At 39.2% G+C, this 25,923-nt stretch overlaps 1 protein-coding gene across 1 annotated transcript in view; it reads left to right on the top strand.

Annotated features, from left to right (window-relative positions):
- Positions 1-25,923, top strand: part of LOC126263064 (pleckstrin homology domain-containing family D member 1-like) — a 213,765-nt gene that overhangs the window by 170,033 nt on the left and 17,809 nt on the right. The window contains exons 9-10 of the mRNA XM_049960047.1: positions 8,534-8,720; positions 22,023-22,172. Coding sequence (XP_049816004.1) covers positions 8,534-8,720; positions 22,023-22,172 — 337 coding nt within the window. The remainder of the gene's footprint in view (positions 1-8,533; positions 8,721-22,022; positions 22,173-25,923) is intronic.

Genomic DNA, 25,923 nt, shown 5'->3' with positions numbered 1-25,923 from the left:
AGTTTTGATGATGCCGTTTTTGGTGCATGCAGAGGATACCCATCAAGTCTTCATGTTGAGCTGATAAAACTACAGTGTGATTCAATTTTGACAGACCACAGTGTTGGTCAACAAGAATTCCTGAGGATTCATGCCCTTGTCCTGAAATGTGTTGCTATGTCTGGAAAAATGTTCATTTGTGAACAATGTTTTCAGTTATGAATATTAACAAAACAAAAAAAAAGGTCAAGTTTAATGCTTCGTTGGAAGCTATACTTCGAATTGCAACTGCCAAAAAATTGTTCCAAATATCAGAAAGTAAGTGGCTTCAAAGTGATGCCAAAGATGAAGAAAGAATGTTTTAAATTAGTGCAGAATAAGAAACGCAATAAAATTATATTTTTCTGTCTGTACGCAAAACTGGCATTAACATGGCTCATGTCTCACTAAGTGCTGCTGCAACACATTCCTCTCCTATCTCTGCCACAACAAGTGCTTTGTCTGGCTCCCTCACCTTCCCAAACCCCACCAGCGCTACAGCAGAGCACAGGTGCTTTTACCGGTGCCGGCAGGCGCTCACGAAGCATCTGAGTTGGTGTGGCCTGTGTTGAATGGTCGTAAAATACACAATCCTATCATTTCGAATAGTTTTGACCTTTCTGGTAGTCTTTGTAATGGAATTGGTCAGTGACTTAAAGATCAGCCCATTGTGCATGAGGTAACACAGTTTCTAACATATTGCCCAACATCCAGCTTCCTAGTCCTCCAAACTTTTTCAACCACCCACCGTCAGTTGCCCTGGGACCACAAGTACTTTGTTTCTAAACTTCATCCCAGAATGCTATGGGTACCACACCATGTATGCTCCACACCTTGTTGTTGTGCACAATAAGCCATCATGTGTTCTGAACTGTAGCTGTGATCTGAGTACCTAACACTAATGTCAGCTATATGTGTTGCTCTTTGCCACCCAGCAGTGTTCTTGTCCAGTGCTTGCAAAACTACAATTTTCCTGCTTAAACTATCGATGTTAATAGGCTCTCTCCCTGTTTTGTGCACCACCCTGTAACCAAATTCACTTAACCTTAGTGCCCACCTTGTTAACTTACTTGAAAGGATCTTTTAATCCTAAATCCTATCAACCACTTTGACATGGCACGATCTCTGCAACTTTAAACTTTTGGCCATACAAATAACAACAGAAGTAAGAAATGCTGTAGAAAACTCTTAACATTTCTCTATCTGTAGTAGAATAATTATGTTCTGCTTCGTTCAGTTGTCTGGAAGTATATGTTACTGGATGTTTCTTGTTATCAATACTCTTCTTGCAATCCATTGCACCACCACATTGCTCGCATCACAGGACAAAATGAATTCCTTTTCAAAGTTGGAAAGTACCTAAAAAAATGGAGCTAATGCCAGTGTCTGTTTCAAGATATTAAATACTGGTTTACATTTGGTAGACCATTTAAACTTAGCTCCTTTCTTAAATAACTGGTTCAAAGGCTCAGCAATCTCAGCAAAATTTTTGATGATTTTTGTATCACAGTTACAAAGGCCTAAAATGATTCCAGTTGTTTAGCTGTCTGTGGTGGCAAGAACTTCCTCACTGCCGATACTAACCAGGGGTCAGTTTTTACACCTTCATGACTGATCGATCATACACCCAAGAAAGTGTACTTCTGTTGCCGCAAAGTGACATTTATCAGTACCCAGTGTTAGCTGTGCTGTTCACAGTATTTCAAACTCCTCCTCTGGTCAACAAAATTGTTCCTCCATGTCCTTCAAAAACACTGTGATTTGTCTAGATAAACCACGCATTGTTTCATGCAACAATCTTTGAAAACTAGCTGGTGCATTCATGCTTCCAAACAGTATTTGATAGTACTAGAAATGGTCTAAGCAGACAGTAAAAGCAGTCTTTGCCTGTTCCTTCTTGTTACTTCTAGTTGATGTTATCCACTTTTCAAAACCATTGTCAAGAAATATTCACACTGACTCAAGTTTCCAGATTTTCTGCTATGTTCAGTATGGATGCATTGTTTCCCTTGGTATCTTGTGCTGCGTGACTAGTGCCACTAGTAATGGACCATTTGGATTAAATGTGTACATGAACTGCAGTAACAAGTCTTCCATCACTTTCCTATTGTTTCCTTTTTATATGTGATGCAGATGCATTGAGGGTTTGCTTGTGGCAAAGGTCTTCACTTGAGCTATGTGCATCATCTTCCTGTAGGAGGTCTTAATTAGTAATCATCCATCCATTTGGCAGACTTTGTCCGGAACCATAAAACTCTGTCCCTTTCACTGAAATGTACTACACTTCTGCATATAAAGCAGTGTGACTTATCCAATTCCTCATTGCTTTCCAATGACTCTACACCCTATGTAACCTATATCATGGAGACCTCAGACTTTTTATGCCCATGAGTTCCAGACTACAACTGACACATGAGAATCTGTGTCCATCAAAAATTTCCACATTAACTGCATGCAAGAAAGGAAAACACACAGTATCTCTTTCCCATTACATTTATCCTTATTCAATCTACTCGCAAGCATCTCTTGTCAATGGCTTTCCAGTTCTCTGTTGTGGTGTTTACAAATATCCTGAAACACTACAATACATCATGCAGCTTCCTCTGTTTGGCTGTAGTTCTCAGCAGTGTGGCTCCCTTTCATGGCTTCAACTATTTCATGCAAAGTTGCTGCACATTTGTGTAACTTCCATGTGGTGTTACACAATAAACAATGGAGAAACTGTACCTCCAATGCACAGACAAGAGACAAACTACATTACTCCTTGCACTGAATCATTACCCAGTGGCATTCTGTACACTGCTGTGCCTCATGATCAAGCCTTCTGAACTTCCTACATATATTCAACACAGCCTGAATACACAACAATTCATCTCGAGACAAATTACTATATGAGTAAATAAAGAAATACAAGAAGAGGTCAATAAAAGCCAGTCACAAGGTCAACAAAAGACATTCATTCATCGCACTGCATAGCAACAGATTGCAGAACTGTAGCAAGTGATCTCGAAGAGGAGCTAGAGAGACAACATTGGCAAATGATGCTGTAGACATACAGGTGCCATACCATACATAGTCTCTCTACTGCTGGTGGCCACTCGATAACACCAGATATAAGAGCACTGGGACTGTGGCCTCTACAGTTGTCAGGATAGGATCATGCTGAATGTGGTGGTGAGATCTGTGGAACACCTGAAGATGACAGTAAGACATTATTATCAAAATAAACATTTAGTATTATCAAAATAAACATTTATTGATCATAGGTACACAGTTGTCTTCCTTCGTGACTGCCAGCAATGCAATTGGCAGAAGGGTGCTGGTCATGCTGGTAGGCATTGACAGCAGTGTTTCTCAGTTGCTGTAGTGAGGCAGGTGCTCACTTGAGTGCTTTGTGAGGTCATGGCCAGCTAGCTGTAACAAGGAGGCTGTTGCCCATGCCACCTCAGTGGCCAGCACTTTACCAGGCCATTCTCATTGACGTAGGTGGTGTGGTTGTGCATGAGGTACCAGTAGTGATGGAGTCCTACATCAAGATCTCTCTGTGAGAGACTGGACTGCGATGCTGGAGTCTGCTCATAGCTGCAAGTTCACAGGCAACAATTATTGCACTCGTCTGGAGCAGTAGTGCTTGACCAGCTTGCCAAGGATCATCAGTGAGGCCTGAAGGATCCTCGTGTTGGAAGGCACCAAAGTCTTCCCATCAGCGGAGGCCTGAATAAGGCAGCAGTGGCTTATGGTAGCAGATATAGTGTGCATTAGTATCGTAGATCATAGTCATCTCAGTAAACTGTGTATGGAGAGTCACCAGTGCTGAATTAGTACTAGTTAGCTGCAACACTGAACTACAACAGAGAACTAAGCTGCGTTAGTCAAGATATATGTATTTTTTGGGCTACACCAGTGACATTATCTTTCTATAGGGATGTGACTGAACATGCCCTACTTTCCTGAGTTCATCAGCGCACTCAATCACTTCAGGATGTTGCAACTTCGTCTTTCAAATGCTCTTTCCTGCTGTGTCAGTAACTGAGTAGTTAATCTTGCATTCGATCAGAGCTTTCTTGTGACATTTTGTATAGTCACCATTACGTCGATATCCGTTTGTTGCCAAGATCTCATTTTGTCACATTGCTTGCTTGAGTACTGAGCCCATTGAAGGTGTTGGAATAGTTTCCAGGTTTGTTGTTACGTTTCTCTCTTGCTGATATTCCATCTGCCTGTAGACCATTTATACTCTGCCTCTAGTTTTGCCATAGAAGAACTTACACAGTTTTTTAATATCCATCCATAATATTATTCTGGGGCCAACAACACTCTCGTTATTGTGTATGGTGTCTGTTCTTACAGACATATCTTAAATAACAGACACCACATATTTATGATTCCTTGACCATTTCTATATATGATGGAAAGGGGGGGGGGGGTGTTCACGTAAAATGGGAAATCCAGGTTCGAGTCCCAGTCTGACACAGATTTCCACATGTAGCCATTGAATCACACTACAAGAAAGCAAAAGAATGCACCACAAAGGAATTACCCAAATGGGACAGAAATCGGTAGATGTCATTTACATGTAAGACAAACAAATGATTACAATTTCAGAAAAATAGGATGATTTATTGAAGAGAAAGAGTGTCACAAACTGAGCAAATTATTAACACATTGGTCCACCTTTGACCCTTATGAAAGGAGTTATTTGTCTTAGCATTGGTTGATAGAGATGTTAGATGTCTTCCTAAGAGATATTGTGCTGAATTTTGTCCTATATGTGTGTCAGATTGTCAAAATTGTGAGCTGGTTGTAGGACCTTGCCCATAATACTCCAAATGTTTTCAGTTAGGGAGAGATCTGGTGACCTTGCTGGCCAAGGTACCATTGTGCTATAAGGGTACTGCAAATGACAACGAAAGGGGTCCTGCTATGAAAAGAAATGCCAGCCCGAACCTGGTTGTTGGGCCATATGGCGGGCAACAGTATCCCACTGCTTTCCAGAATGTCTCAAGACACGTCTTCAGCCTGGAATCTCATTGACTAGAGTAGAATTGTCTTCAGTGATTAGTCTCATTTCAGATTGAGGTATGATGACAAGTGATACACTGATGATATTCTACACCCCATCTTGTTGCCTTTCATGGCAAGCCATCCTATCCTTATGTTTCAGCAGGATAATGCCTGCCCACACACAGTACAAATTATTACCGCTTGCTTTCGTTCTTGCTAAACCCTGCCTTGAATGTGTGGAGCATTATGAGCAGGACCTGCCAACCAGTTCGGGATTTTGATGATCTACTGCACCAATTGGACAGAATTTGGCAGGACATCCATCAGGAGAACATCCAACAAATCTATCAATCAATGCTGAGCCGAATAACTGCTTGCACAAGGGCTAGAGGTGGACCATAGTTATTGACTTGTTCACTCCCTGAAGCTGTTTCTCTTGAATAAATCATCCAATTTTATCTTAAATTGTAATCATTTGTTTGTCCCTACATGTACATCATGTCTACCGATTTCCATTACATTCAGATAATTCCTTCATGATGTGTCTTTTTTGTCTTAGAGTGTAATGTCCTTGTCACATATGTCAGAGATTGTATTTCAGTGCCATCATGCGGCTGATGTGGCTAATTCTTTTTCATCACATATATAAACCACTGTAGAATGACACATATAATAATAATATCTATATGCCTTGACAGCATTTCATGACACACCTTCAGTGTGGCTGCATCCTAGGTCTGACTTCTTGCGGGAATCACGCTAACTGCTATGAGCAGTGATGATGGTGGACAGGGGAGCACTATGGAAGGAGTGTGTGATAAGTTGGGAATTTGGGTCAGATGGAAAATTTATTTGGATAGTCAGAGCAGTTAAGATGAGCACTTATGTAAAGTAGGAAATCCTGGTTCGATCCCTAGTCTGGCACTAATTTTCACTTTACAACATCAAATTTAAGATTTCAGTGACCTCATGCAGCTGACATCAGTAATTATTTTTCATCAAATATGCTCTCCCTTTATGATAACATTTACTGCCTTGCACTTGTGAGCAATTTCAAGATATTGTTCTCAAACTTCGTTTTTAGCGTATTTTCGTAATGCGTGTTGCATTTCAGGTAAGCTTTTTATAAATTCTGAACATTTTTTTATCAAGTAGAATTTTATAGTCCACATAATATTGCAAAATATACCAACAGGATAATTTTGCAAATTTTATTCTGTCAAGGTTTCATTCATGACAACATATATGACTTTACAGAAGCCAAACTGTGAGGCAGCAAGCAAGTTGTGCACATAAAAGTGAGTTTTTATAGTATGTCATTTTCTCAAAATTTTTGAAAGATCAGAAAGATTAAACTGGACTTAAAATTAAAGACAAGTTGTTAATCTTGTTTTTTTGTAGATAGTTGTTATTACAGCATATTTATTTCTGTCACAAAATGTATCTTGAGTCGTTGAATGTTTCTGAACATTGTTCAAGTGTGGTCCACTCACGTCATCATAACAGTTTAATACTATGCTAGAAACTCTTGTAATAGGCAGAAAAAAGAATAGTTTTTAATTAGCTAATGATATTTTAAATCTTGCTAGGGCTTTCACTCTTGGAACTAATGTTGTTGTCAGTGTACACTGTTTGTCAGAGTAAATTACTGATCATGTTAACCTCACTGCCTTCTTCTAGTTCATTGGCTTGAAGTCTTGTTTTGATGACCTCAACATGTTGGTCATAGACTCTCTTTATTTTCCTACTCTGGTATTAGAAGCCAATATATTTTATATATAACATTTGCTATCCTTTTACGAATGATCCAAAATGAGTGTGTTCTTTCAGGTACAGTTTTGTGTAATTTGCAGTGTTTCACCATGCTAGTAGCTTTTCTTGGTTGTAACCATGCAGAAGCATTGAGATACGTATCAAGAAGCTACATGTGATGTGTTTGAGTGTTAAATAGTTGTTGACCATGCTGACTGAGAATGAGACTATGACTGATGTATTAATTTAACAATTATACCCTCTTTCATCATGACATGGTGATGTGTCAGGGCATGGAACACCTGAGCCTCACCTGTGCATTTTGACATGAATTAACAGAGGTGGTGGTGTCTATCTTAGTAGCAAGGACCCGGTCCTTGATGGTATGGCTGTTCGCCAGTTGTAGTCCAGCATTGGATTGATGAGTGGTTTACTGCACCAAGCAAGGCCCATCTGTTCACTGTTGCAGTCTGTGACAATTGGCAGTGACCTATGTCTTCACTTGTGTATGCCTATTGCAGTTGACTTTTTTAATAACAGTTTTCTCCATGTCAAGAAACTTATCATACTTTCTTAACATAATTGTATGTGAGTAACACTGTGCCTTGGTAACCTTGACCATGGAATGTCCCATGTGTCAGGCATGCATGATCTGACCTTAATTAAATTTGCTGATAACATGAATGAAAAATTACTGTCCTTTATACCAGTAGGATATATATCAGGATTTTGCTTAAATTGAGAGTAGTTATGCGTAGCACCATAGCAGAAAGAAAGAAGACAATTATATCTAAATCGCTTTACAAACTTAGCCATTGGCTTAATCTTCTGAGGAAATACTGTCAGAAGATGATGGCGCTGTCGCCGGAGCCTTTTGCCAGCCACTGCATGATGATAGTGGGGATGCCACCACCTCATTACCCTCTTCTTCATCACTTTCCGATGAAAGCGAAAGACTTGACTCTGTGCTCGTGTTGAGGGCCTCATCATCATCCGCCTCAACCTTAACAGGTCCCACAGGCTTACAACGTATTGTATGGCAGTCAGCACGTACAACTTTCAATCTAGAAATCAATGCCTCATCACCAATTTTGAACTCATTGGAAACAAAAATTATATTTGCCCTGGTGACAGAAGCACACCATTGTAATTGCAAATATACTGAATTCAAACAATGGAAAATCCAGGATGGATTGTTATACTAAAATTAAAGTTTTACAACTACAAACTTGAGTCCGCAGTGTCTAAATAATTAATTTACTGAGTTCTGATTTTATTACCACTTTGATAATGAAACAATCTTTGAAGCCCCAAATATTGAGCCACCATTAACATATTGTGGTATATCATTCCGTACTATTTATATTAGTCAATATATAAAAATAGTACAAAGAATGTATTAAATGTCTGTTGCAGACAGTTTGTGATCCACACATGTTTGTTCTTGTATTTTATGTGGGATTGCATACCTATATGAAAAGATTTAATAACAACAATGTTATGAAAAGTATAGATCGCTATTCACTATATAGAGAGTCTGGCCAGTGGTCATGTGTGTGTTGAGTTGTGCATGTCTGGATCTGTGTGTGTTTTCTATGTTAGAAGGAGGCCTGTCTGCAGTTCAACGTCTCTCCTATATGGTGTGTAGCAATCTTCCCATTTCATAATATTGTCATTGAAAAGATGTAAAATATTATCCGCATTGGATTGCTTTGCTCTTTATATTAAACAATTCTCTGTTTCTTTCCTTTCTTTCCAGGATCTGCTAACACAAAAGGATCTTCCAGAGTCAGATTTGTTGTTAGAAATGTCTGCTCGTATAGATGCTGAAAAACAGTTAAAACTTGCTCAAGATTCTGTTTACAAGCTTGAAGGAGCTCTTGAGACAGAAATTAACCCTTTAGAGTTGCGCACAAAAATTTTGCCTGATGTGAAAAAGTTGCGACGTAAGTCATAATGTTATCTGAATTTCTCTCCTTGTAACTCTAAACTTGTGTTATTCCATGATCATATTGTTTCGTAATGATATGAATGCCATATATTTTTCCCCTGTGGCTTATGTTACTATTAAAATAAAAAAATTAAATTCTTAAATATGTACTGGATGAACCATAACTACAGTTTCCACTTTACAGTATTTTGCAACTGTCATGTGCAGTTGTTATTGAACTATTATAAAGAGTTGCTCTCTTAGACACAAATCTTTAAAATTAAAAGACAAAATTTTATTTGGCTTGTTTTAATGGTGGCAGGTGGAGACTATATAACATGCAGAATTGGATAAACAGTAGAAACTAACACATAATACTATGTTGGATTGCTTTGGACATATAGAACAGCTCAATTCCTCCTAGAGATTGATGTAAATTATATACAACAGTATAAGGAAAAGGTAGATAGCAACTTACCATAAGGTGACACATTATTAAGTTGCAGACAGGCACAATTAAAAGACACTTACACATTAGCTTTCGGCCACAGCCTTCATCACAAAAAGAAAGACAAACAGAAACACACATCATGCATTAACACAAGCAAGCACACCTTGTGCACACATAACCACCAACTCTGGCAGTTCAGACCAGAATGTGATTTTTGTGTGTGTGTGTGTGTGTGTGTGTGTGTGTGTGTGTTTTAAATACACAGGATTATCTAAAATTATTTTTATAAATGTCCAGTTTAATGTTATGTTCTTTGACTTACAAAAGGCATTCAGTACAATTTTTCACTGTTGTTTAGCAAAGACAATACAAATGTACTGAGTATTGAGCCAGATTTGTGACTGGATTGAGGACTTCCTTGCAGACAGAAACCAACGTCTCATACTTAACGATTGACAGGTGCAAGGATAATTTTGGGAAGTGTTACAAGTCTGTTGCTGTTTACAATTTCTGTTAAATATCTGGTGCCTAGTGTCAGATTTATAGGAAGGTTGCAATGCCAGAAGACTAGTAAAATGCAGAAAGACCTGTAGAGGACCAACGGATAATGCAGAGACAAGGAGCTGACCCTGAATGTAAATAAATGTAATATACTGTGTGCAAATAGGTGGAGAGATACACTACTGTTCAATTACACTACAACAGTATTGTAAAATGTGTAGGAGTAACCATCCAGAGTGAACTGGACTGAAATGACCCAATGAAACAAATAGTACAAAAGGAGATGCCAGGCTGAAATTCATTGGTAGAATCTTAAAGAAATGTGATTTATCCATGAAATAACCGATTAACAAAACATTCACTTGACCGATTCTTGAATACTGTTCACCTGTCGGTGACTCTTACCAGGTTGAATTATTAGAAGAGATAGAGAAGATAGAGACGATTCAATGAAGACATCTCCAAATGTTGGCATACCATCAAGAAAAGTAAACTACGTGGTGGAAGGGTACCTCTGACAGAGAGGTAGATATAGACTTACACCATGGCTGCTGTGGATCTTTCACAAGTCAGAAAACAAATTGGTAAGAATTCCTCAAAATTCAAAAATAAAAAATAAAAAAATCGTCAGAACAGAAAAATGTAAATTCAAGCACACAATGCTGATTGAAATTGGTGTAGACTTCATAAAAAATTATTACCAGAAACTACTGCAATAAATTTAATGAACAGCTCCATAATTATCAAGCCCACACGTTTATGCTTCACGCATGCACATGGAACACTAGGAAAAAAAAGTGTGATCTTACAACAGGCTATTTTCAAAACTTACTAAATTGCGAAAGTCCCATTTACCAATTCACTTTTGAGACAACTACCACTAGCTGGACTGATCACCTCTCACATTCAAATAAATGAGACAAATAATGCACAACTTGAGGAACACTAAGACACAAGGAGAAGACTGAATAATTGCAGAAATGTTGAGGGTAGGTGTCTGTGTACTGATTCAGAAATATTACAGGACATCTGGTGTAGTGAGAAAATCGCTAAAGAATGGAAGTGCCAGTTAATCCACTCACTTCATACAAAAGAGAAAGAGTCAGATATAAACAATTATACTACTGGCCATTAAAATTGCTACACCAAGAAGAAATGCAGATGATGAACTGACATGTGATTACATTTTCACGCAATTTGGGCATGTAGATCCTGAGAAATCAGTACCCAGAACAACTACCTCTGGCCGTAATAACAGCCTTGATACGCCTGGGCATTGAGTCAAACAGAGCTTGGATGGCGTGTACACGTACAGCTGCCCATTCAGCTTCAACATGATACCACAGTTCATCAAGAGTAGTGACTGGCATATTGTGACGAGCCAGTTGTTCAGCCACCATTGAGCAGACGTTTTCAGTTGGTGAGAGATCTGCAGAATGTGCTGGCCAGGACAGCAGTCGAACATTTTCTGTATCCAGAAAGGCCCGTACAGGACCTGCAACATGTGATCGTGCATTATCCTGCTGAAATGTAGGGTTTCGCAGGGATCGAATGAAGGGTAGAGCCACAGGTCGTAACACATCTGAAATGTAACTTGCACTGTTCAAAGTGCCATCAATGTGAACAAGAGGTGACCGAGACGTGTAACCAATGGCACCCCATACCATCACGCCGGGTGATACGCCAGTATGGCGATGACGAATACACGCTTCCAATATGCGTTCACCGTGATGTCGCTAAATACGGATGCGACCATCATGATGCTGTAAACAGAACCTGGATTCATCTGAAAAAATGACGTTTTGCCATTCGTGCACCCAGGTTTGTCATTGAGTACACCATCTCGTCGAACTGTTCAAGCAGATGGTTGTTGTCTTGCAAACGTCCCCATCTGTTGACTCAGGGATCGAGATGTGGCTGCACGATCCGTTACAGCCATGCGGATAAGATGCCTGTCATCTCGACTGCAAGTGATATGAGGCCATTGAGATCCAGCACGGCGTTCCGTATTACCCTCCTGAACCCACCGATTCCATATTCTGCTAACAGTCATTGGATCTCGACCAATGCGAGCAGCAGTGTCGCGATACGATAAACCACAATCACGATAGGCTACAATCCGACCTTTATCAAAGTTGGAAACTCCTTACACGTGGCATCACAACAACGTTTCACCAGGCAACTCTGGTCAACTTCTGTTTGTGTATGAGAAATCGGTTGGAAACTTTCCTCGTGTTAGCACATTTTAGGTGTCACCGCCGGCGCCAACCTTGTGTGAATGCTCTGAAAAGCTAATCATTTGCATATCACAGCATCTTCTTCCTGTCAGTTAAATTTCGCATCTGTAACACGTCATCTTCGTGGTGTAGCAATTTTAATGACGAGTAGTGTACAAAGACTCTCTCTTACTTTCAGTTAGCTATAAAGTCCTCTCAAAAGCCTTACTTAATCAATTAGAAAAACAGACTTCATAATTGGGCAATATCATTCACAAAACAAATTCGAAACCTAAAAATAATCATCCAAATTCACAAAACTAAACAGACAGTGGTCATTTTTGTTGATTTCAAAAAAGCATATGATTCTGTAGACAGACTGGCAGACAAACACTGTTTAATGTGCTAGAAACATTTCAAGGTAGAAAGAGGTCAAACAAAAACTGACCAACACAGCAACAATAGTTTAATTTTTTGTATAACTTTTGAACCATTTGAAATCAAAATGGGCCAAACAAGAGGATGGATTTTTGCCATTATCTTTACAGTTAAGTTAAGTTCAGGAAATGAAATGGCTAAATGAAACTTGAGATTTAAATATTGACAGACATTCCCAAAATAAAACTGACCTTCACTACATTTGTTGATGACATTGCAGTTATCTCCAATAATAGTCCAAAAGCCATACAGTCTGTAGAGAAACTCAATGAAATAGTAGCAAAAACGAGATTCCAAATTTCGTACAAGGAGATGCATTGTATGGAAGGGACTGGATCAAGATTCAACAATCAATCTTTAATCAACAAATTCACCAAAATCTGTTAAGTACACAAGTTCAGGTGCCTAGGAGATATTATTGAACAAGAGGGGGCTAACAAAGCTGACAAAGAAATAATTGTAAAACAGATACAACAAAAAAAAAATTATCACGAAAAGAAAAAATTACAGCATTATAGCACAGTTGTTCCAGCAAAAGCTGTTTGTGCACTAGATCCATGGCAGTTGGTAGCAGATCACAAATAAAATTTATTGAAAAACAAGGTAAGAAAAATCTCAGAAAAATCTCAGGAAAAAAAATTCAAAAATGGAATTAGGACGAAAAAAAAATAAATCACAAGACATCTATCAAGTTACAGATAGAAGCACAAGTATCATCAAGATAGAAGGAAATTTAGAAACCTTAAAGGAACACAGTGGATGAATGAAGAGGTACTGAGAGGAAAAGTTGAAAAAAGTGCTAAATAAGCTCAAACCTACTTCTTTGTTGGATGCATGCATATCCATTCACACACAAGTAAATCTTCTGTGGTGGTATAAGAGATAGAAGTGCCCTGGAAAGTGACATATAATGAGATGATGATTTGATATATTACAGACAGGTACAGAAATTGCTCATGTGAAAGTCCAGGATGGAATAGCAACAATATTATGAGACAGGCACAATGTAAAGACTGCTATACATTTTAGCGTTTGGCCAAAAGCCTTCTTGTGAAGTAGAAAGCACGCATTGACCACTGTCTCTGGCTGCTGTAGCTGGACTGAGTTGTAAGTGTGCCTGATGGGGGCAGAAATGTGATGTGGGTGGTGGGAGTAAGGAAGAAGTGTGGGGAGGAGATGTGTATGCATAGCTGGAATAGAAGGCTGTGTTGTGCTGGAGTGGGAGTAGGTGAGTGGAGGACAGGGAACAGTGAAGGTTCGGGCCAGGGGGGTTGTTGGAACATAGACTATATTGCAAGGCAAGTTCTCTCTTGCTCAATTCATAAAAGCTGGTGTTGGCGGGAAGGATCCATGTGACACAGGCTGTGACGCAGTCATTGAAATGAAGGATGTCATGTTTGGCAGCGTGCTCAGCAACAAGGTGGTCCACTTGTTTCTTGGCCACATTGTTGGTGGCCATTCATGTGGACAGACAGCTTGTTAGTTGTCATGCCCACATAGAATGTAGCACAGTGGTTTCAGCTTGGCTTGTAGATCACATGACCGCTTTTTCAGGATGCTCTGTCTCTGATGGGATAGGAGATGCCTCTGACTAGACTGGAAATGTGTGGTCATAGGTCTTGCATCTAGGTCTGCTGCAAGGATATGAGCCATGACAGAAGGGGTTGGGAGCCGAGGTAGAGTAGGAATGGACAAGAATATTACATATATTTGGTGGGCAGCAGAATATCACTGTGCAAGAGGTGGGGCTGATAGTATGTAGGGTATTCCTCATTTTGTGGCACAGCGAGAGTAGTTGAAAACCTGGTGGAGATCCATTTGCTCCTGTTCTGGATAGTACTGAGCCAAGAGGGGAATGCTCCTTTGTAGCTGGGTGGTGGGTTTATGGAAGGTGGTAGGTGGTGTTTCTGTATGGGATTCAGAGAATAATTTCAGTCTGTAAAGACCTCCCAACCTTGTACGGAAATAGGTCTGCCACTCTTTGTCTCACCAGGCAGCTACCACCACCCACATATGAGATGTGATTGAATAGCAGCGGTAATGTTTGTTTTTAATAAATAATCTTTTTTTTTCTATTCATCAAATCAACTTTGTCCCATTAAAGTAATCCCCCTGATATATGATATACTTGTGGCAGTACTTTTTCCAATCTTGATAGCAATTCTCTAACTCAGTTTTCATTATGATGTTCAGCTCTATCAGCGATTCTGTTTTTCTCACATCAGTGGTGGCAAAATAATGTCCTTTCATGGTTCTCTCCAGCCTTGGGAATAGGAAGAAGTCACAAGAGGCAATGAACACAGTGGTTGAAGCAACATAACGGTTTTGTTTTTTGCCCGAAAAAAAGTCAGGAAGGAGCATTGAAGTATTAGTGGGAGCATTATCGTGATGCAATCTTCATGAATCATTTTGCCACAATTCTGGTCATCCTCTTCGGTTTGCTTCATGCAAACAGTGCATAACTTCCAGGTAGTATTCTCTATTGATCATACAACTATAAAACAAGTACCATGACGCACTATCACATTGTAACTGAAGAAAACAGGGATAGAAACCTCACATGTGATCGATTTTTTAAAATTTTTGTTTCCCATGCAGTTCCTATTGGGATGATTTGGCTTTGGTTTTGACATCACACCCATGTTTCCTCACCTGTTACAACCTCCTTTAGAAGTTCTGGATTACCGTTGACTTCATTCAGCAATTCCTGGTTCGCAAGATATCATGTGAAAAAAGGGCAAGTTGCGTTTCGCGGGAGCAATGCTTTCTAAAGCCGTGCTGATGCGTGGACAGCAACTTCTCTGTCTCAAGGAAATTCATTATATTCGAACTGAGAACATGTTTGATAATCCTGCAACAAACCGATGTCAAGGATATTAGTCTGTAATTTTGAGGATTTGTCCTTCTACCCTTCTTATATACAGGTGTCACCTGTGCTTTATTCCAGTCGCTCAGGACTTTACATTGGGCAAGAGATTCACGATAAATGCAAGCTAAGTAAGGAGGCAATGCAGTAGAGTACTCTCTGCAAAACCGAATTGGAATCCCATCAGGACCTGGCAATTTATTTATTTTCCACCCATTCAGCTGCTTCACAACCCCAGGGATGTCTATCACTATGTCCTCCATACGGGAATCTGTACGAGACTCAAAAGGTGGTATGTTAGTACGATCCTCCTGCATGAAAGATTTCTCAGATGCTAAATTTAAAATTTCAGCTTTTGTTTTGCTGTCTTCCGTTGCCAGGCCAGACTGATCAGTGAGTGACTGGATGGAAGCCTTCGACCCACTTACCGATTTTACATAAGACCAGAATTTCCTTGGGTTTTTAGCAAGATCTTTTGCTAAGGTATGACGGTGGTAGTGCTTGAATGCTTCGTCCATCGCTCTTTTTACAGCAGCACAAATCTCTACTAACTTTTGCCTGTCCTCATTCTCCCGATCTTTCTTGTACCGCGAGTGCAACTGCCTTTGCTTCCTGAGCATTCTCCAAATTGCGCTGTTAAACCACGGTGGGTCTTTTCCGTCCGTAACTCACTTTTTCGGCACATACTTGTCCAATGCGTGATTTACAGTGTGTTTAAAATTTGTCCATAATTCTTCCACGTCCATCGTACTGGAAGTAAATGAAGTCGATTCATTTACTAAGTGGGATGCTAACAACTGCTTATCTGCTCTTTCTAGTAGCCATAGTCGTAATGACAATGTCATGATCACTAATCCCTGTCTCAACACTGACACCGTTGGTGAGGTCTGGTCTGTTCGTGGCTACCACATCTAAAATATTTCCATTACGCGTTGGCTGTTGATTTTGCTGCTCAAGACTGTTTTCAGATAATGTGTTCAAAAGTAATTCACATGACGGCTTGTCTGTACCACCTGTAATGAATCCATAGACATCCCAGTCTATACTAGGTAGGTTGAAGTCGCCTCTTACTAATATAGCATGATCCGGGTACTTCTGCGATACAGAATGTAGACTCCCTTTGAATGATTCTAGAACTGTTACGGTAGAACCTGGTGGCCGGTAATAACACTCCACAATTAATTTTATTTCCCCTAGCCCTGTTAAACATGTCCAGATAACTTCACAATCACACTCTACTTCGACCTCAGTAGACACAATATTTTTGTCAACTGCGATGAAGACACCACCTCCTACGGTGTCTAATCTGTCTTTCTGATACACATTCCAACCCCCACCAAATATTTCAGAACTTCCTATCTCAGGGTTCAGCCAGGTCTCAGTCCCGAGAATAATTTGCACGCCATACGCTTCCTGAAGGGCAGTAAATTCAGGAACTTTATTCCGAACACTCTGAAAATTTGAAATCCTGTGCATGCCTCTTCGTCTCTGAATAACTACTGCATCCTACATCCTTCTGAATCTGCTCAGTATATTCATCTCTTGGTCTCCCTGTGCGATTTTTACAAATGATAGAAATGTAGGTTTGCCTTTCCTAAACCTATCTCCTAAGATAAGTTGTAGGGTCATTATTTCCTTGTGTGTTCCTAAATTTCTATGGAATCCAAATTGATCTTCCCTTTGGTTGGCTTCTACCAGGTTCTCCATTCATCTGTAAAGAAATCGTGTTAGTATTTTGCAACTGTGACTTATTAAACTGATAGTTCGGTAATTTTCACATCTTTCAACAACTGCTGTCCTTGGAATTATTACATTTTTCTTGAAGTCTGATTGTATTTTGCCTGTGTCATACATCTTGCTCACCAGATGGAAGAGTTTTGTCATGGCTGGCTCTCCCAAGGCTATCAGTAATTCTAATGGAATGTTGTCCACTCCAGGGGTCTTGTTTCGAATTAGGACTTTCAATCCTTTGTCAAATTCTTCACACATTATCATATCTCCGATTTCATCTTCATCTGTGTCCTCTTCCATTTCCATAATATTGCCCACAAGTACATCACCTTTGTATAGATCCTGTATATGCTCTTTCCACATTTCTCCTTTCCCTTCTTTGCTTAGGTCTGGTTTTCCATCTGAGCTCTTGATAGTAATACAGGTGGTTCTCTTTTCTCCAAAGGTCTCTTTAATTTTCCTGTGGGCAGTATTTGTCTTGCCCCTAGTGATACTTGCTTCTAAATCCTCATATTAGTCCTCTAGCCATCACTGCTTAGCCATTTTGCACTTCCTGTCAGTCTCATTTGTGACACATTTGTATTCCTTTTCGCCTGCTTCATTTATTGCAGTTTTATATCTTCTCCTTTCATCCATTAAATTCAATATTTCTTCTGTTACCCATGAATTTCTATTAGCCTTCGTCTTTTTACCTACTTGATCTTCGTCTGCCTTCACCATTTCATCTCTCAAAGCTGCCCATTCTTCTTCTAGTATATCTGTTCCCCATTCTTGTCAGTTGTTCCCTAATGCTCTCTCTGAAACTCGCTACAGCCTCTGGTTCTTCAAATTTATCCAGGTCCCATCTCATTAAATTCCTACCTCTTTGCAGTTTCTTCAGTTTTAGTCTACGGTTCATAACCAATAAATTGTGGTCAGAATCCACATCTGCCACTGGAAATGTCTTGCAGTTTAAAACCTATTTCCTAAATCTCTGTCTTACTATTATATAATCCATCTAAAACCTTCCAGTGTCTCCAGGCCTCTTCCACATATACAGCCTTTTTTCATGATTCTTAAACAAATGTTAGTTATGATTAAGTTATGCTTTGTGCGAGATTCTACCAGTCTGCTTCCTCTTTCATTCCTTACCCCCAGTCCATGTTCACCTACTACTTTTCCTTTTCTTACTATTGAATTCCAGTCACCCATGACTATTAAATTTTCACCTCCCTTAACTATCTGAATAATTTGTATTATCGCATCATACATTTTTTCAATCTCTTCTTCGGTCACAGCTTGTATATCAGGATGAGGATGGCAGGCTGAGGACTGGAGTCACCCAAATACAAAGCCACTCTGCACAAAACAGTGTGCCCACATTCAGTTTATCACTATTGATACTGTTTTGTTTATGCAGTCTTGCAAATAAATTACTTAATAATGTAAAACAATATCAATCACTGTCTACCCTACATGCATGTTATTTAATGATGTAACACTACTTACTATCTGTTGGCAGCAGGACCATTATGAAAATGTTTGGTTTCTTTTTTATGTATTACAACTTCCCATTTGCTTGCCTGAAAAACTGAGTCAGCTTCCTTCTGTAATGAGTAAGATTTTGAGCTTAGGAAGAGTATAAAATATTATTATCATCCATTACAGAATTCGCGTGGAAAGCTGTGCATGTTAAAGTGCTGCTTTCAGGATGGGGAGTTCCACTTTTGGGATGGGGAGTTCCACTGGCCCCAGAGTCAGTCCTTCCAGATTAATAGTGAGGATCAGTGTGCACCCTGGATGCAGTTTTTAGGCAGTTTCCCACCTTCCACCAGGCTGGTATGCACATCCTGCCTCAGTTACATGATTCACAGACATTTAGAAAACTTTTGCCCTCTTTTACACAGACACATGAGGTACACACATTCTGTCCTGGGGAGGTAATGAGGGAAACAACAGGAAGGGTGTCCGGCTACCCCTGAAATTAACCTCCGTAAATAACCCTGCACTGATTTGGGGCAGAGACATAAGAAAAAGAAACTATTATCATGTACAGAGATAATGGTGTAAGGTTTCCCAGAAAAGAAAAGAAAAACTTATAATGTAAAAATATATTATAAATTGACATAAATGTTCTATTGTTATTATTGGTTTTTACTTATGTTACATTTTTTTACCAAACCTCTACTCTGTATCATCTCAATTATCCTCCACTATATGAAATATATTTCTCAGCAGGTACATTTTAAACTTTGGCATATTTTTAACAATTGTTTCCCCTGGCAGAAAATACTGTTTTGAGTTGTATATTTATTCATTAAATTGAGTCTAGATTTTGTCCCATGTTCGTGGGCAGAGTTCTTTTTGCAGTAATTGTCAAGATTATTTTTGATGATTTCTGTTTATTTGTGAGACATTTATTCTGAAAGCTAGGGTTTTTTACATGTCTTATTTCCTTCTGGTAGGTACAAAGAAGTTTGATTTGAGTAAAGTTTCATGTTAGAGACACTTTCCTTTGTAGATGTTTGTATTGTTAGAATGACTCTGTTGCCTGTTCCTGCCTTGTATCATTATTGTATAACTATAATACTAATTTCAAACAGTGGAAAATCCAGGATGGAATGTAACAATACCAGAGAAGGAAAGTTGCTACTCACCCTACAGCGGAGATGCTGAGTCACGATAGGCACAATAAAAAGATTCACAAAATCATAGCATTCGGCCATTAAGGCCTTTGTCAGCAGTAGACATGCATACATACACGCGCACACACACACTCACGCAAACGCAACTTGCATACACGTCTGCAGTCTCAGAGAGCTGAAACTACACTGCGAGCAGCAGCACCAGTGCATGATGGGAGTGGCGACTGGGTGGGGTTGAGGAGGCTGGGGTGGGGGGGGCAGGGATAGTATGGTGGGAGTGGCGGACAGTGAAGTGTTGCAGTTTAGATGGAGGGCAGGAGAGAAGGTACAGAGGGGGAAGGGGTAAGAAGCGGATAGGAGAAAAATCTTTGCTATCTGGATTGAAGGTGAGGACACCATATCCACATTCCTCCAGAACCTCAACAACTTCTCCCCCATTTGCTTCACCTGGTCCTACTCAACCCAACAAGCCACCTTCCTAGATGTTGACCTCCATCTCAGAAATGGCTACATCAGTACCTCCATCCATATCAAACCTACTAACCAGCAGTAATACCTTCGCTTCGACAGCTGCCACCCATTCCATACCAAGAAGCCCCTTCCATACAGCCTAGCCCCCCTTGGTCGTCGCATCTGCAGTGACGAGCAGTCCTTCTCTAAATATACTGAGGGTCACACTGAAGCTTTCACTGACCATAATTATCCTGCCATCCTTGTACAAAAACAAATCTCCCATGCCTTATCTTTCCAGTCTCCCACCACCTCCCAAAGTCCCACAGTCCGGCCACAGAGGAGCATTCCCCTCGTAACTCAGTACCATCCGGGACTGGAGCAACTGAATTACATTCTCCGCCAGGGTTTCGATTACCTCTCATCATGCCCTGAAATGAGAAATACCCTACCCACTATCCTTCCCACCCCTCCTACCATGGTATTCCGCTGTCCACCGAACTTACACAATATACTCGTCCATCCTTACACAACCCCTACTCCCAATCCCTTACCTCATGGCTCATACCCCTGTAATATACCTTGATGCAAGACCTGTCCCATACATCCTCCTACCACTACCTACTCCAGTCCGGTCACTAACATCACCTATCCCATCAAAGGCAGGGCTACCTGTGAAACCAGTCGTGTGATTTACAAGCTAAGCTGCAACTACTGTGCTGCATTCCATGTAGGCATGACAACCAACAAGTTGTCTGTCCACATGAACGGCCACCGACAAACTGTGGCCAAAAAACAAGTAGACCACCCTGTTGCTGAACACGCTGCCTAACATGATACTCCTCATCTCAATGACTGCTTCACAGCCTGTGCCATATGGATCCTTCCCACCAACACCAGTTTTTCTGAATTGCGCAGGTGAGAACTTTCCCTCCAATACATCTTACGTTCCTGTAACCCTCCTGGCCTCAACCTTTGCTAGTCACTGTCCTCACCCACCCAACCCCCTCCCTGTTCGCATTTCAGCACTACAAAGCCATCATTTCACCGCCACACCCAGTCTTTTAATTTCTTTTTATTTCTCTCCTTTCCGTTACTTACCCCTTCCCCCCTCCACTCCTTCTCTCCTGCCCTCCGTCTAAACTGCAACACTTCACTGTCTGCCACTCCCACCATACTATCCTTCCCCCTCCCCGCCCCAGCCTCCTCCTTACCTCCACCCAGTCGCCACTCCCATCATGCACTGGTGCTGTTGCTCGCAGTGTAGTTTCAGCTGCAGACGTGTGTGCAAGTTCCGCTCACGTGTGTGTGTGTGTGTGTGTGTGTGTGTGTGTGTGTGTGTGTGTGTAGTGTCTTTCCTTTCTCTTGACACCCTTCATGTTTTCCCAGACCATTTTCTTAGCACATATTGTTCTTTCCCAAGAAAGCATTTACTGATACTGTAGATCAGATATTCACTATATATTTTTTTTTAATGTTTGACTGTGCCCAGCCATGAGTGTTCAGGTTTTGGTGACTGGTCCATAGATGCATTTATTCTGTCTTGCTAATTATCATATGATTTTTTAATGATATTTGTCATTTATTTTTCACATTGTGCTTGCCTAGTACCTGTAAATTTAAGACCCAATTACTCTTTGTCGTTTTTACTAGTGCGAGCCAAAGGAATTTATTACCAGCCTTTCTGTAATTCAAGATATTTGTTATACTCATCATTTAAAGACAATGTGGTGTTGAGTTTACTAAAGCATTTGAACCATTATTCAACATGTGTAGTGTTGAAGAGAAAGTCATTTTGCAGACTTTTGTATAAATATGTTAATCTAGTTTTCCTTCATTCCTACTGTAGATATCAGTATCAAAATCAAGCAAAGTCTCTAAAACTGAAAATATGGGGCAGAAAATTTACCTCAGAACAGAATAATGTTGTATTAAAAAGAATTACTAGAATTGCCATTCTTGGCATTTCAGAAGCAGTATATAGATTTTTTTTACCCCTCATTTGTGTCTCAGTTGTTAAAATACAATTATTTATTCACAGAATTTTTTGAACATGTTGCTGAGGAAGCAAAGATAGATGCAAACATGCCAGTCATAATGAAGAACGCTGTTTATGCTCGTAAGAAATTAGCTAAGAAAGCAAGATCACAGGTGATAGAGCAGTCACGTCAGGAAAAAGCGAAAACTTTAGGTAAAATAAGCTAAAACTACTCTGTTGCTAACTGTGTTTGCGCTGTGAGTAAATATTATGTTCACAAGAACTGTAAGTATTATGTATGCTTGTGATTTTTGCTTCCAAAGAATTTTTTAAATATACTGACTCACTTCAGTATTTGCTGCTTTATTCAATAGTTAAATAACTGTAGATTTGCTTTAAGAATTATTCCATTACCATACGTAATCCAGTTACACAGAATTGACAAATTCCTCAATTTCTTTATCTCTGTTGGTTCGTATGTTTGAAACATAGATTTATGTGCACTCGTACTGAAACCATATCTCTCAAAATGTGTAAGTCGTGTTCTAGCAGCTATTTTTTTGTATATTATCAAATACTTTTTTAAAAGTAAAACAGACAAAAGAATTCTTAAAAACACTCCGCATCTGGGTGTTGCATTCGCAATTTCGCAAGACATTCTTGGCTCCGTAATCGAAGTAAATCCAGTAAACAACAGACTAATGACAATTTCCATGAAATGTGCAAATAAAATGTACTGTTTAATTAACGCACACATGCCTATCAACCAGGAGAATAAAACAAATCCAGAAAAAATAAATAAGTCATGGGAAGTGTTAGAGAATACAGTCTCCAAAATTCCTCAAAATTATGTAAAGATTTTAATGGGTGATTTTAATGCGCAGTTAGGGAAAGAGAGAAAATTTAGAAAAACGGTCGGTGAATTCCCTGCACATAAATGGACCAATCAAAATGGAAAGAGGCTGGTAGAATTTTGCAGAAATTTCAATCTCAAAATTATGTCAAGTCATTTTAAGAAAAAAACCTTCAAAACAAAAGACATGGCGATCACCTAACAAGGACATAGGTGAATTCCAAATTGACCATATTGCAATCTCGTATCCATGTCACAAAGAAATTTTAAATGTTCAAGTTCGTAAAGGCGCCAATATTGACTCAGACCATTACTTAACCCGTGTGAAACTAAAGCTAAAACCCCAAAATTTCAACAAAAGGACACCATTAATCCCCAAATTTGACACCAGTAAAATCCAACCATCATTATTAGCAGATGAATTTGACAAAACAAGTGCACAAAATTGGGAACAACTCAAACACAAGATTATCAAAACAGCTCAAGATCAAATTCCTTTACGAAAACACAAGAAACATGCTTGGTGGAATGAAAACTGTGATCATGCAATTAAAGCCAGACAAGAGGCATTTAAAGCATGGAATAGCAACAAGACAGAAGACACATATGATACATTCATGGCAACTAGAAAAGACACTTCAAAACTAATTAGACAAACAAAAAGACAATATGAGAACAGTCAACTCTTAGAAATTGAAGAAGATTTTCAGAAATACAATACCAGAAATTTTTATAAAACTTTTAAAACCAAAATAAAGGGGTACCAACCCCAGAATCTTTGCTTCAAGAAGGAAAATGGTCAGTTGGCTCTTAACAACCAAGAAAATTGCAAAGAACTTTCTAAATATTTTAAGAATCTTCTAAATTGCCCCGAGCCCACAGAAAGATTTCCACCAAAAATTCCCCAACAATGCAATCCAGTTTCACTTGCACCAAATGAAGAGGAAATCATTAAAGAAATTCATAGGTTGAAAAACAACAAAGCATCTGGTGAAGATGGAATTGTTGCAGAACTTTTAAAGGCAGCTGGTCCAAAAACCGTTAAAGAAATTACTTCAATCATGCAAAACATTTGGCAAACTGAAAAAATTCCTGATGAATGGAAAACCGCCTTGATTCATCCACTTCATAAGAAGGGAGACAAAACTGATGTTAATAATTACAGAGGAATTTCTCTTCTTCCAGTCACATACAAAATCCTCTCTCAATGTCTTCTGAACCGAGCACAACAGCAACTTGAATGGAAAATTGGCGAATATCAAGCAGGTTTCAGGCCAAATAGATCTTGCCCAGAACAGATTTTAGTCCTCAAACTAATTCTCAGACATCAAAAAATTTACAATAAAAAACTAGTTTGTACCTTTGTAGATTTTAGAAAGGCATATGACTCAGTGGATCGTGAATCTCTTTTCCAAATTGTGAAAGAACAAGGCCTGGATCCTAAAACCACGGCAATTATCAGAGACACGCTAACTGGTACAAAATCAAAAGTAAAGTTCAGAGGAGAAATTTCAGAATCCTTTGAAATAAAAACAGGCGTGAGGCAAGGTGATGGACTCTCTCCGTTGCTATTTAACTGCGTTCTAGAAAAAGTAATACAAGAGTGGCGCGAACGAAAATTGGAGTTCAAAATTGACCAACCAGTGAAATTAGGACGAACAAATATTCGAATAGACTGTTTGGCCTTTGCAGACGACTTGGTTATTCTAACGCAGGACATCCAAATTGCTCAGAAACAAATAGAAATCCTTAAAGAAACAGCAGAAAGAGTAGGTCTCCAAATCTCATTTGAAAAAACACAGTATATGACTAGCAACAAACTGGCACCCAAACTTTTGGAAACTAAGTATGGAAAAATCAAAAGAGTTTCGCAATTCAAATATTTAGGTGAAACAATCTCAGAGACTGGTCTAGAAAAAATTGGAAATGAAATTCGTTGTCAAAAGATGGAGACAGCTTTTAGACTTACAAAAGACATCTACAACAAAAAATGTCTCTCGAGGTACTCTAAATTGAGACATTACAACACGGTCATAAAACCAGAGTGCCTTTATGGGGCTGAAACGCTAATTTTAAACAGAAAAAAGGACATTCAAGAAATCCAAAAAAGAGAAAGAAAAGTAATCAGAAAAATTCTAGGTCCAAAATATACTGAAGAAGGAACATACAGGCTAAGATCAAATAGTGAAATTCAACAATACACCAGCATATATTCAGATATGAAAAAACGCAGATTAAAATTTTATGGGCATATTAAAAGAATGGATGCTACCAGACTAACTAAACAAGTAGTGGAATTCTACGAAAATCGAAGTAAAGCTAAATTTGAGACAATAAAATGGATTGCTGCTATAAAAGAGGACATGAAAGAGGCAGATATAAAACAAGATGAAATTCAAGACAGAAAATTATTTAGGCAAAAAATTCATGACTGGGTAGTTGGTCAAGCTGAAAAACCAAAGAAAACTGGAACCACATGGTCTGATGAAAGGAAAAGAGCTCATTCCGAGAGAATGAAAACAATTTGGGCAGAGAGAAAGTCTAAAAGAAAATAACTGAATGCCCCGCGATTGTACTTCGCGTGGTCCAGTAGGGCCCAAACGTGAATAATAATAATAACAAATACTTTTAAGGAATCTATGTTATTACCCTCCCCTCCCTCTTCTCATTTTGTTTTCACTTATTACCACTGATAGTGTTTTTGGTCATAGAAAAAATGCCAAACACTACGATATTTCATTTTCTGGTATGGGTGTATGAAATCATTTAGTTCAATTGCAATAACAACACATCTTCCCATCAACTAATAGCTCAATACTTAGTATCAATACCAGGAATAAGAACAATCTACATAGAGACCTAAAATCACTTACCTCAGTCCAAAAAGGGATCCGATAGTCAGAAAAACACATTTTCAATAAACTGCCAGCAACCATTAAAAACTTTGTTTCAGACAAAGCAGGGTTTAAACAGAGTTTGAAAGATTTTTTGATAGGCAACTCCTTCTACTTTATAAGACAAATGTCTTAACAGGAATGTTAGACCACCCTAAGTAAAAATGCCTGTTGGATTTCAATTTTGACAGCACTTGGTCACAACAGTCAAGATCAG

The sequence above is a fragment of the Schistocerca nitens genome, chromosome 1, assembly GCF_023898315.1.
Source record: "Schistocerca nitens isolate TAMUIC-IGC-003100 chromosome 1, iqSchNite1.1, whole genome shotgun sequence".
Lineage (NCBI taxonomy): Eukaryota > Metazoa > Arthropoda > Insecta > Orthoptera > Acrididae > Schistocerca > Schistocerca nitens.
Note: the sequence above shows the minus strand (reverse complement) of the source record. Positions and strands in the feature narration are given on the sequence as shown.